At 48.2% G+C, this 13,543-nt stretch overlaps 3 protein-coding genes across 3 annotated transcripts; 2 read left to right on the plus strand and 1 right to left on the minus strand.

Moving 5' to 3' along the window:
• Window positions 1-270: 270 nt before the first annotated feature.
• PpBr36_11241 (uncharacterized protein) lies at window positions 271-2,265 on the plus strand (the record flags this gene model as incomplete). Its single annotated transcript, XM_029898343.1, has 6 exons — window positions 271-587; window positions 661-918; window positions 1,001-1,592; window positions 1,672-1,742; window positions 1,984-2,125; window positions 2,227-2,265. Coding segments are annotated over 6 exons (1,419 nt in total), but the record flags the coding sequence as incomplete, so codon positions are not given.
• Window positions 2,266-4,097: 1,832 nt separating this feature from the next.
• On the plus strand, window positions 4,098-4,310 carry PpBr36_11242 (uncharacterized protein; the record flags this gene model as incomplete). The annotated part of the gene is made up of 1 exon (XM_029898344.1): window positions 4,098-4,310. One exon carries the CDS (start codon window positions 4,098-4,100, stop codon window positions 4,308-4,310), a length of 213 nt encoding a protein of 70 aa, XP_029743384.1.
• An 8,706-nt stretch (window positions 4,311-13,016) lies between these two features.
• PpBr36_11243 (uncharacterized protein) lies at window positions 13,017-13,276 on the minus strand (the record flags this gene model as incomplete). Its single annotated transcript, XM_029898345.1, has 2 exons — window positions 13,017-13,115; window positions 13,214-13,276. Coding segments are annotated over 2 exons (162 nt in total), but the record flags the coding sequence as incomplete, so codon positions are not given.
• Between the last annotated feature and the right edge of the window lie 267 nt (window positions 13,277-13,543).

Here is a 13,543-nt window from a genome sequence, read left to right on the forward strand (position 1 = left end):
CTCATTTATTGCAGAATTGTTGTTCCGAATGAAGAAGACAGTGAGTTTGTGCTAGATCAAAAACCTCTGGGCTGCTTCATCCGGCGCACGGGCCATACGTAACTGGAGCAACCACCCAAAAGTTGGGGCAACACCAGTTAACTCGCCTCTTCATTCGGGATCAATCGTCAATTCCAACACCATACCGAACTACACGAAGAAGCGCAATGAGCCCATGCACCGGCCACTGAAACCTCTGAACCATCTCGTCGTTCCCATATAATATGGAAGGCTCGTGATATTTTTGCTTGGCTCTCTGTCCAGCACGATACTCTTCCGCCGCCTCAGATCCGCAAACGCAAACGCACTCAGGGTCTCCAGACTCCGCCGCCAGACAGCACCAGCTCCATTGGCACGATGGATACGCCAGCAAAACGCGCTGCCACGCATATCGACGAAGATCAGGAGACTCCACGGGCTTCACGATCATATCCGGCAGGAGGATCGTTACCCTCGACATCCTCAAGAACGAGCCAACGCAGTCGCGTGTCTCCGTCCAAAAGAAGGAGGGAGGTGGAATCCATGGAGAGGTTGTCCTTACGCACCAGGTCTTTTTCCACGAAGAAGCCTAATGATCTCCCAGAGGCTTTGAAGACTACTCCGCGATCTCACGCAGGCCAGTAAAGGAAGACGCATCATTTCTTGGTCCCGGCGTAAGGAGATTCCCTGTACAGAGGACAGCATCGAAGATTGGCATTTCCTTCCTTGCGATTCAGAAGAAGCCGAGTCCCCATCCTTTAAAGATGTCTGTAAGATTCAAAAAAGGGCTGGTAAATATGCCGAAGCGTCTTATGACGAAGCGGCTTGGACCGCGGGGGTTGTTTTCCCCCTGGTTGAATTAGCGATACCCGATGACGAACAGCTAGTTCGGGTGCCTTGGTAATTAATTACTGCCTGCTTCCCTTCTGCCTTTTGAGAAGTTTTGAAATCGAGACTAACTTTCGGTATCCGCCGTTCATAGTACGTCGGCGAGAGTTGTTGATAGGGATTTGCTGCCTCCAGCCTACGCCTGCAGCAAGATGGTTGACGTTTGCCTTGCGATCGACCCATCGTGGACCCTACAAAGCAACGAAGTTACCTCCCCTTCCACTGCCACAACAACCTCAGGCGTCGACTCCAACATCGATAACGGAGCAAGAGTAGCAGATTCCCTACGCATGATACAAAGGCATCAGCCTTTCAAGACTGTTAACCACACGGACTACCAACCTTTATCAGAATACCACATCGCGCTGAGTATCGAAATCAAGCGTCCGAGCGGCGATAGCGAAGAGGCCCAAAGGCAGCTGGCTGTTTGGCAATACGCACATTGGAACATGCTGCAGCTCTTGGCCTCAACCAAGATTGACGGTCATCTCTCAACGTTGGAAGGACTATCCTTTCTTCCAGGTATTTACATTGTCGGACACAAGTGGGAATTTTCGGCAACAATTCGCAATAATACTGGGGAAGTGGTTCAGTGGATAGACTGCCCTCTGGGCAGCACAGAAACTGCTCACGGCATTTATGCCATTATTTGGGGGCTGCGTCGCATCGCCCAGTACCTTACCCAGGTGTATTGTCCGTGGTTTCAAAGAAACATACTGCGTTTGGCAAATGTACCTGGCTTGTAAAATTAGCATCTAATGACAGTTAATGACGAAGTTGATCATCAGCTTCGTTTACAAGCATTGCGAATTAAAGAGTTCATGCCGCAAGCCCATGTCAATTCTATGCTTTACTAGCCCAGTGAATCTTTTCCATCTTTACCATCACCTGTACCCGCTAATATAGACTGCTTAAATGTACCCTTTTGAGTGCCTCTGGCCGCCTATCTAGCCAAATTCTCCAAACATGATTCTGCCTCAGGATTTAGCGCGGCACGAGGAGGGCAAGGGCCGAATCATATGACAGCAGATCATGGGCCAGCTGATCATCTTGCGCAACCGAGCACTTATCGATTAGCGATACAACCTCCGACGCGTCACCACCGACGCGCCACAAGCTATGCCCCCAGATCCTCAATCAGTTCGATCGTGTTTCGTCCGTGCACGAGGCCCACCCGGCCAATCACGCCGCTCGCCTCAATCTATTCGACTTGGAGAATGTGGGAAGCCATGAGAAAATATAGTTTGTGCAGAGATCAGCGGAAACTAAATGCCCATTGCATCCAAGTCTCTAAACTAGCTATTCCATATTCTGTTTCAGTCGATTGAAAGCGATGAAGAACTTATGTTCGAGGTTTGACATCCACTGAAGTTTGTAACCGTACCCTTTGCCAATTCCAATTCTGCCAAAACATGTTTGAGCAAAGTCTCAGATTTCTCTATGCCTTCTCTTATCTCTAATAGGATAATTTCAAGGGTTTTAATGTCTTTCTTGCACTGACAGTCACAGCTACCGTAAAGATGGCTTAGGGACATTTCCGACATCTCATTGTCGGAGCAAAGTTCATCTGGAACAACGAAGTCAACGAGACTCCCGGTGGTATCCGAGTCATCAGAACTGATCTCCTTTACTTCGTTGATCGACATGTTCGCATAGTCCATCGAACTACGCAGAGAGTTGACCGGATTTTGACGGCGAAAAGGAGGAATTTTTACCGAGTATACTTTAAACAAATGGAGATTTGACGCAGTACATATTCAGGCTCCGGCTTCTCATGACAACCTTATGTCCAATTCCCAAATAGAAAGTAGCATAAAATTGCTAGTAATCAGCTCTAGAGCGACTGCCAAGTTTGAATTAATAAACCGTATATAAAAAACTTTGGATTCATAAAAAAGGCCTACCAATTCCTATTTTTAACGATGTTTTCTTTTTTCAATATTTTGCATAATGGTGGAATAATAAGGAATATCGGTCGCAAAGACATCGAAAATGCCGCTGTAAACGGCGAAAATCAACAAATTGTCCTCAAACCTAAACCAAACCGATTTTTAAATGGACCCACAGGTATATTGCACAACCGCAATTAAGCCACGAAATGGAGCGAAGCGAACAAAGTGGATTAATTGTGGAGTTCTAGGCTTCAGGGATAAGCCCTGAGACTAGTTTAACAATATATTAATAACATGAATATATTATGTTTAGTGTTGGGGGTTTATAATATAATATAAGTGGCTTATTCGCCCTGCATATATTTTTGGTTAAATATGAAATAATATTTATTGTGAGGATCAGGCCCCTAGACCTACCCTCAGAATCACGACTCGGCTCCACACCGAGCCAGGGATCGGACAAGGATCCACTACCTCCGGATTTAAGCGCGTCTCTTGAGCGCGTCGTCCATTGTAATTTCTCTCTTCTCTTCAGTTTAGAATTTTCGTCGATAGCGCCTAATATACTGAGGTTCTCCAATGTATGCCTGGCCGTGACAGGTGTTACGGAGTGGCGTGCCTAGGCGACTGCCAACCGTGACTCCACCCCACGTGACAAGGCGCCAGGGTGAGTTTGTTATTTGCTCGCTTAGGCGCGTGTACGCGATTGGCACTGCGTGCCTTTCTTCTTCCTTTACACTTAGCTTTAGATCTTCGAATAGAATCGCCCCTATATTGCAGCCTTGTCTCTTTGGGATCGCTTTCGTGACACCGGCCCACCTCTCTGGTCTTAACACAATGGTGCCCCCAGTCAGCGGATATTCACCAAAATAAGTGAATATTTAATTAAAAAAAGCAAAGCGCAAACTTATAAAAAAAACATTAACATTTCAAGTGAAGATAATTAAAGAAAAGGTAAATTGAAAGGCATAATAATTTCGTAAAAAGCGGTCTAATAAAATCTTTTTTACAAGATTGCGTCTTTATATAAATAGTAAATTATGCATTTGAATTTTTTCGTTTCTATTAACAGAACTGTTTTTAAACAAGGTAATTAAATTGAATTTTGCACCTTTACGCGGACTTATGCAAACCGAAATCCGTAGGAAATGCTATTAATCATATAATATAAAAACCTCAACTTCTTGTACACTACTTCGTGATATGTCCATTGCTATTCATCCTTTTTATTATAAAGCCAAAGAATTGAATTCAGCTTTAGTATACCAAGATCCCCTTGTATTTTTCCAACTTATCAAAATGCAACTCTCCAAAATTACTTTCGCTATTGCATTATATGCAGTCGGAATCGCAGCACTTCCCACTCCGGCCTGCCTAAATGGCAACACTGAGGTCGCAACCATCTCCCACGTTAAACTTGAAGCCCGCAGCGACAAGACTTATCATTATTGCTCCAAATGCGGCTTCGGCAGCGATGATTCCGACGCGTATTTTAATCACAAGTGCAAGTAATGTAAGTTGATATCTAAACGCATAATTTAAATCATTTTTAAAAAAATAAATTATTCTAACGTTTAATTATAGTGCATACGAATTAAACGGGATTTTTGAAGCGCGTGACGGACAGTTATGGATTCTGGAAATTCTAAAGACCCGGTGTCACGGCCAGGCATACATCGGAGTGTGAGGATCAGGCCCCCAGACCTACCCTCAGAATAACGACTCGGCTGGCTCTACCAGCCACGTGAGCCAGGGATCGACCAAGGGTCCACTCACCCCGGATTTAAAACGCGTCTCCAGCGCGCCGTCAATTGTGATTTCTCTCTTCTCTTCAGTTTAGAATTTTCGTCGATAGCGCCCAATACACTGAGATTCTCCAATGTAGGCCTGGCCGTGACATTAGCCAATTTTGCTGTTTCACGATTATTGGAAAAAGGAATATTCTTTTTTGTTATAAAAACGCCAGATCGAAAGCATTTACAACAAATTATCTAATTTGGGTGGCGTACAACGGGGTTATGGCCGGTGAATTTGGTTAAACCACTTTTAAGCCCTTTTTTTATTAGAAAATAGCAACGCCAACGTTATAAAAGATAAAAACAACGGTTTACAAAGGGATAAAACACCGGAAAGCCCAACCCAAAAATTAACGACCCGTTTTTACTTATTTGGAAAACCCCTAAAACGACCCGAGATATCCGATGTCACGGCCAGGCATACATTGGAGAACCTCAGTATATTAGGCGCTATCGACGAAAATTCTAAACTGAAGAGAAGAGAGAAATTACAATGGACGACGCGCTCAAGAGACGCGCTTAAATCCGGAGGTAGTGGATCCTTGTCCGATCCCTGGCTCGGTGTGGAGCCGAGTCGTGATTCTGAGGGTAGGTCTAGGGGCCTGATCCTCACATTACCCCCCTCTAAGGCCTGATCGACGTAGGCGGTCAGAGTCTTGAGTTTGTCACGTGTGTCTCCTCGGGGCCTTCCTCCGCTCTCGTGTCTTTTTCGCATCGTGCTCGGCAACATTGTCCTCGGGTCCGTCCTCCGCAAAAACATCCTCTGCTGCGCTCCTGATCCACTGTTGCAAATTTACCGGAGGTCCTGCTGCGTCCGGGTACTCCCTGTGAAAGGTATCCAGCAGTACTGGTGAATTTTTCAAGTCGCGGGCCTCATACCATGTCTCATCAGGGTCGAGTCCGACCCACGATACCTGATATTGCAACGTCTTCTTTCGTCCGAATAGACGTGAGGCCAACACTTGCTCCACCTCCCACTCCGGTTCTCCGTTAATTTCGACCGGTGGTTCCGGCTTTTGATACTGCTGAGGTAATGGATCCGTTGCTGCCTTGCGCAGTCGGCTGGCGTGGAACAGCTTACTACCTTTATACCAGGCAGGGGTGTCGAGAATGAAGCTGTGGCCCTTTTCCTCGAGAATCGTCCATGGTCCTGCATTTTGCGAGTCCAACTTGGTCGTAGGAGCTTCGGTGGAAAAACCCTTTTTGCTAACGTAAACCGCATCTCCCACCGTAAAGTCGACCGGTCGCCGCTTCTTATTAGCCTGCCTCTGTTGCTCTATCTGCGCTCCGAGTCCGTTGTTGCGGGCCAGTTCCTGAGCTTGCCGGGCTTGGCGGACCATTTCCAGCGCCTTTTGTTGCTGACCGGTCTCCAGGTCTTCTTCGGGTAAAGGTAAAGAGAGCGGGTCTCTAGGGCGAGCTCCGGTTTCTGCTTCGATCGGTGCCATGCCAATAGAGGCGTGAACGGACGAGTTGTGGCCGAAGTCGAAAGCGGGGATATGCCGTCGCCAATTCGTTTGGTATTTGTCTACATAAAAGCGCATTTTCTGATCCAATTCAGCGTTGGTAATTTCGACGCTGCCCTGACTTTGAGGGTGGCGGGCGCTTCCATGTTTATGCTTTGTTCCTGTCAACTCGTTTAGAGTGTTTAGGAACTCGGATATAAACGGTCCGGCGTTGTCGGAAAGCCATAAATCGGGGACGCCTTTCCAACGGTACACGGTCTGATAATACCGCATGGCCAAGGTCTCCGCGGTGTCCGTCTTTTTTCCCGGTAGGGTGGCCAAAAGTTTGGTCAATCGGCAGATGAAGACCCAGACGTAATTATAGCCTTCTTTATCCTTGGGCATATCTTTGCCGTCTACCATTACGTGCTGCCAACACCGTCTAGGGATCTCCAGTGGGTGCAACAGCCCAGGCGTCTTATCATGTCGTACCTTGTTGCGTTGACATTCGCGACAATTCTTAATGTAGCGTTTGACGTCTCGATTTCGGTCGGGCCACCAATAGTCCTTTTTCAGGCGGCTGAGGGTTTTATTCTGGCCTCCATGGCCGAAGATCTTGGGCTCATGAGCTTCGCGGATGAGAGCCGTTCTTAAGAAGATTTTGCCATCCTGGGTAGTCTCGGGTACCGTTAACAAATTGTCGTGGTGACCTAGGTTCTGTTTCAGGTTTTCTTCCAGGATAAGGGCCACCAGGTCAGCTCCCTGCGGTGCGGAGGGTTCCAAGTTGCTAATGGTTGGAAGAGGTTCGCCGGGTCGGGAGTCGATCTTTTCTGGAGGGATTAGTGCAATGGTGCGGTCTAACACAGCTCGGGCCTTGACCGTAGGGTTGTCGATGGTTTTGCGCGAAAGGGCATCGGCTGCCACATTATCCTTGCCGGGACGGTATTTAAAGGTGATGTCGAAGTTGGCCAGGTAGTCAGCCCATCGTATCTGGCGAGCGGACAAAAGTTTCTTGGTCGACCAATAAATTAGGGCCTGGTGATCGGTGAAAACACAGAACTTGGTACCCAACAGGGCTGGTTCGAAGTCCTTTAGCGTATTAATCACAGCTAATAGCTCCTGGTCCTGAATCGGATAGTTTTGTTCAGCAGGGGACATGGTTTTGGACGAATAGCCGATTGGCTTCCAGCTGCCATCGTCCTGTTGCTGCCACACGACACCGGCGGTGGCCCTGCCACTGGCGTCGGTGTCCATCCTGACAGGCATACCGGGTTTGAAGAAACTCATCACGGGGGCGGTGATCACCAGCTGTTTCAGCGCTTCAAAGGCAGATTTCTGCTCGGGGCCTCTTTCGAACGGGACTCCCTTTTTCAATAATCGGGTCAGAGGTTCTGCTTGTTCGCTGGCGTGATGGCAGAACGTCCGAACGAAATTGCATAAGCCTAGGAAGGATCGTACTGCGGAAACGGAGGTGACGTCGTCCCATTGCCAGCTGGTGATGGCTTCGACCTTTTTGGGGTCGATGCGGATACCTTTACCGATCTCTAGAAGTAAACCCAGGTACTCGATTTCGAAAACGCCGAAACTTGACTTTTTGATATCGCCTTGGAGTCCGGCTTTGTGCAGCCTGTAAATAACCTCCTCGGTTTGCTCAAAATGGACTTGCTCCGATTTATCCTCGGTGTAAATCAACACGTCGTCTGCGTAGGCGCTCGCGAAAGCGTCCAGCAGTTCATTAAGCTGAGCGTTGATAAAAGCTTGGAACCAGGCGGGTCCGACCTTCAGTCCAAAGGGTAGGACCTTCCACTGAAATGTGCCTTGTCGCGTTTTGAACGCCGTTAAGTACCGAGAGTTCGGGTCCATTAGCAATCTGTTAAAAGCTCGGATAATGTCGATTTTGGTCATCCTCCGGGCTTTTCCACATTTGCTCAACGTCCCGGCCACGTCGGGGGCAAGTACTTGTCGTCCTTTGATGAATTTGTTTACCCATCGGTAATCCACACAAAAACGCTGCTCCTTCGATTGCGGTTTGGGAACGAACAAAGTTGAAGCTGCGGTCTCCTCCATTGTCCGTTCAATGAAATCGATCCTGAGAAGTTCGTCGATGGTTTCCTTTTCCAACTCCATCATAGCGAAAGGGGTCGAATAGCGGGCTGGCCTCCCCTCCAAAGGTTTCTCGAGTTCCCAAAACCACGTCGAAGCCGGGTCGGCTAGGCGGGAGAATCGTCGACGCCTTTTTGGAAAAGAAGCCCTCAAGGTGGGCAAGTGCTTTGGGTAACTTGGCTCGTACTTGCGCGATGTGCTCCGGGTCTTCGTCTGCAGGGAATGGAATGGGATGTCCATCGTGAGTCTTGTTCCACTGCAGGGCTGATACCGCATTCAGGCTGGTTATAGGCGTATCGTTTACTGGTACCAACGGTATAGGCTCCGTGGGTAACGGGGATCGCTTCCATCGATCTTGACGAGGGTCGTTAAGGAGGGCACAAATATTTGCTGGCAGGGCTTTGTTGGAAACAGTCTTTGGGATAGTCGGGAAGGCGCTAATTTCTGCGATTTGAGCCTGGTTTGCGTGTTGGCGTTTAGGGCCTTGAAGTATCTTGCGGACCTGGATGCGACGGTCTTCTTGTTCCATCTTGCGGTCCCGGCGGACTGCGTCAGCTTGGGCCTCAAGGTCCAGAGGCGGATTTGAACGTTGTACAACGATGACGGGTGAGTATTGGGCCATGGCGGGCAAGTCGTTGGGCCAAACAAAGCTGCGGGTGGCTGGGAATAGGCCTACTCGATGCTTCGTCCACCATTCTTGTCCGATAAACACATCGTGTGCCGTTTCGAGGAGGATGAATTTCTGCCGTGGGAATTGTCGTCCGTCGATTTGCAAGGTGAGCCGAAGGTATTCGGTGGCTCTTGCGGTGACCTTCCGGTTAAAATCTCCAAAGTCCAAAGGTTTGGGGAGCTTTTTGATAGGTAGCTCTAAACGTCGGGCGACCTTTTTCGCGAGGCTCGGTCGGATGGATAAGTACACATCTGCTCCGGTGTCACAGAGAGCTTGGGCGTTGAGACCACGACCTTTGTCTTGCAATTGAATGGGAGCAAGAAAGGTGTTTAATTTCGGTGATCTATCGATTTTAGCTATCTGAGGCACGCAGACTGCCGAGGAGACTTCCGGCAGCCTTAGCAGTTTTCCGAATCCGACGAAGATAAGCTGTGGCCGGATCGTTCGCAAGCCTCTCGATCGCCTTCGTGTTGAAGGGCGAGAACGGCGGCGATGTGAGCGGCCTTTTCGGGGCAATTGCGTGCCAGGTGCCCGGCTTCTTTGCAAAGGAAGCATCTACCCTCAGTGACCAATTTGGCGTTTTCTCTGCTGGGCGACTTCGGGGCGTCAATGGTCTGTGTGCGGGTTTGGTTCTTGGCTTCCTGGCTGTGCCGGCGATTCTCGCGTCGACGCTGTTTGCGTTCGGCGCTGGCTGAACGCTCACGGCGCTCTTCCCTCTTTTTGCGGTTATCGCGGAGCTCCTCCCAAGCGCGTTGTTGGGCCAGCGCAGAGTTCGCAACTTCTCCGGCAAAGGTCTCGTACGAGATATTTGGGTCTTTGGATAGGCTGAGAAGCTGGGGGTTCAGGCTGGCAGGAATATGCTCATAGAGAACCAATTTGCGTTCCGTCTTGGCAATGTTGGCTTTATCGGCTAGGCTGTTAACCTTGCCAATAAACTGGTGGATGTCTGTTGATTTGTCCGACAGACTAAACTTTAGGTGACGAAGCTCCTCACGGGCTTTGGAGGCTTGATTGTCATCGTGGTAAACAGCGGCTAGGGTCGCGACCATTTCGGCTGCGCTGCTGAAAGGCATAATGGTGGATTCATAGCGGCCTTGGATAAGGTCGTTGGCAAGCCCTTCAGTGAGGGAATTGATCACCGCCATGCGGCTTCTTTCTGTGTTGTAAGTTTCGTCGTCCTCTACAAATTTATCTGCGATTTTAGTGATCCATTTGTCAAAACGATCCTTATCACCATTAAACATGCCGGGGTCGATGCCGGCTTTACGTGCCGTCCTGTCGTAGGCAGGGTTTTTAGCATTTTGGTTACTTCCGTAAGGCTTAAATGCTGTCCGGGCAGCGATACCATGGGGCTTAAACTCAGCCCCTCCAAAGGCGCTGTTCAAAGGCGTAATACCGCGGGATTAACGGGTGGAATTGATACTCCGGGTGGCGAGCTGGTCTTTAAGTTGGGCAATGGTGGCCAAAAGATCTTGCAAATGAGATTGAGTGATAGTAGCCTGGCCGGAAGTGTTTTCGCTTTCGTCTGCCATTTCGCTTCTCATTTGGGCGGCAGGCGAGGGCGCTCTGCTTGGAGATTTCGGAATTTCGTTCCTGCCGTCTGACGTCTTGGCAGAAGGTTGGTGGGGAGGGCTTCGCGCTTCTCCTGGGTGCTCAGAAACTGACTCGTACTCGTACGATCCGTCAACTTCGATGCTGTCGACTGGCTGATCTTGTTCTGTGTCGGATTGGGGCTCAACGGGCTCTTCAGGCTCTGTGTTGGCGCTGGTAGGAGCGGGCTCTACTGGCTCTGAGCTTACTGGGACAACTGTAATCTCTCCGTTTTGGTCCGAGTCTTCGGTGTTGGGAGTAGCAGTGCCGGAAGCCAAATTATCTGGCTTTGCTGAGTTTGCGTTTGTCACGCGTTGGGATTGGCGAATCGGTGGGCCGTAATTTTTACGCGGCGACATTGATTTCGCGAATGGTGTCTTCTGTGGCCTAGTTTACCGTCGTGCACAGCCGACGTGGTGAACGATTGAATAAAGGGATTGAACGATATATTTTAATTGCTTCACCAGCAAATGATAGTGAGTTTAGAATTATGTCACGGCCAGGCATACATTGGAGAACCTCAGTGTATTAGGCGCTATCGACGAAAATTCTAAACTGAAGAGAAGAGAGAAATTACAATGGACGACGCGCTCAAGAGACGCGCTTAAATCCGGAGGTAGTGGATCCTTGTCCGATCCCTGGCTCGGTGTGGAGCCGAGTCGTGATTCTGAGGGTAGGTCTAGGGGCCTGATCCTCACATTTTATTTAGTCAAATAAAGCAAAATATAGAAAAATAACACAAATTCAGCATTTTTCAATATAAAAAAAGATAAAGCGGGTACTATAAATCGGATTTAACGTGGACGTTTGCCTATATACGTTTCCCAGTCCCCAAAGGTTTGGTTTCATTATTGTTAAAATTGGTAAAAACATAAAAGCGTTTCGATTGTAAATTATATACAAAATTGTAAATACTTTACCTATGCGCTTGTTTAACGGCTTATATTGTCACGAAAGCGATCCCAAAGAGACAAGGCTGCAATATAGGGGCGATTCTATTCGAAGATCTAAAGCCAAGTGTAAAGGAAGAAGAAAGGCACGCAGTGCCAATCGCGTACACGCGCCTAAGCGAGCAAATAACAAACTCACCCTGGCGCCTTGTCACGTGGGGTGGAGTCACGGTTGGCAGTCGCCTAGGCACGCCACTCCGTAACACCAACCATATTTTCTTTTGTCATAAACTTTTTGTAAACCGCTGCAAAAGCCAAAAAGAATTCAACTTTGCTGATATTGGTGATGTGGGCCCGGATAAAATCGTTGATTTCTTGACCGTACGCCCGTTTAAGGACGCTAAACATTCCGACGTCAAGTGGCTGAGTTAGGTGAGATGAATGAGCAGGTAGGCAAAGCGGAATAATGTTGTGATTTTTGCAATAGCCCTCAAATTCCAGCGATTGGTGGCTGTTATGCCCATCGAGCACCAGCATCCGATAAGCGCCTTTTGTCCGCGATTTCGTATGATTGTCGAAATGATGAATCCAATCCAAGCCTGTTTCGTTGTTTGTCCATCCGTTGGGGGTAGTTTTAATTCGCCAAATTGCGGGAAGACCGCATTCTGTATACCAATTCGCAAGATGGTGGACGCCTTTAACGATGAGATATGGGGGCACGTCGTAGCCGTCGCCACTAATACAACAAATTGCAGTCGCCCATTCTCAATTGCCGGGTTGTATTTTTCTGCTTCTTCCGCGTTTTTCGGACCCGGTTACGACCATATGGCCGCAAATCTGGCCCATCAAAAAGCCCGTTTCGTCGAAATTGTAGGTGTCGCAATCTTGGATGCCGTATTTGCCCTTTATATTGGCCACCAATCGAAACCACGCGTTTAACGCGTCAATATCTTCGCACAAAGCCCTTTGGAAATCGTAAGCGCGAGAAAAACGCGTCTTTAACTCTATGCGTCGTTGGACGAAACGATTCGCCCAACGAGTCCCGACCTGTCGCGCGTTCCGCGCAGCGAGGATTTGGTCGGCCATTGCGGCAACATCGGCGATCTGAGGCGGAAACCCTCGGGAATCCAGGTCCAATATATATTGGACAATCACCTCCTCTTCGCTTCCCGTCAATTTTTGCGAGCTGGGCCGACGGTCGGCCAAAGAAGTAACACCTTTCATTCTGGTATAAAGGGTTGATTTGGGCACATTGTAAATAAGTGCAACCTTTCTAATACTTGCTTTTTTATTTGATCGAAGTTCATTTAGCGCAAGAATGATTTGCGCTTCACGATTTAATGATTCCATGGTTAATGGTGGAAAAAACGCGTGTTGCGATGGAAATATGGTGCTGGGCCAAAAAGTGTCCAGGGTACTGTCCTGTCCAGGGTACTGTACATCCACGTTACAGGAATGTCTCAACGTATCCTAGCTAAAAACCGATTGTACAAGTACGCTACCATTGGTAATTTGTTTCTAATGGCGGATATGAGTTAACTTCATGTTCGAACGTGGTACGGTATCTTGAAAGTTACATATACATCCCCTTCACAGTTGTGGCCCCGTGCATATAAGCCGAATACTGCCATCTTCAAGTTAAACTCCCCCGAGCGCAGCAGATACCACTGACAGCTAGTTTTGGCGGACGGCAAGGCCTACTTTTTTGTTCCCTTGGCTTGTGTATTATTGTTGCTGGAGGCAGCAACATTGGCGTTTCTGTCAGCTGCGGACTGGGCACGGGCCGCAAAACCGCTCCTGTTGCCAGTCTCGTTATAATGCTTGTCCTACAAATGAACCAAAAGAAGTCCCAAATCAGCCCTGTCGGATGTGTGAAAAAAAAATAAAATACAAACCAAGTTCGAAGCATTAAGCAGTTGCTTACGTTGGCAGACTGTATGCGAGAGGCCGCATCCTTAGTCATAGGTGTATGTTCTTCTTTAGGCATTGCAATGCTGAGAGGAATGGCTCAAAAAATTCTCAGAAGTCTGATCCTCGTATAGGGTTTTTCCGAACTTATTAAGGATGGAATTTTGTGGCGTTTGTGGATATTGGAGTCTTCGTATAAATATTGCTGTGTCTGCGATACCATTTTTATAAGTACTACTGTCGTAGTAGCCACATCTTTCGCACCTTGTTTGATTTTATGTTTGTTGGATTTTCCACCATTTATCTCAAAGGATTTGTTGGGTTGGCTTCTGTTCTCAACAGAAAA

The sequence above is a fragment of the Pyricularia pennisetigena genome (genome assembly GCF_004337985.1).
Source record: "Pyricularia pennisetigena strain Br36 chromosome Unknown Pyricularia_pennisetigena_Br36_Scf_15, whole genome shotgun sequence".
Lineage (NCBI taxonomy): Eukaryota > Fungi > Ascomycota > Sordariomycetes > Magnaporthales > Pyriculariaceae > Pyricularia > Pyricularia pennisetigena.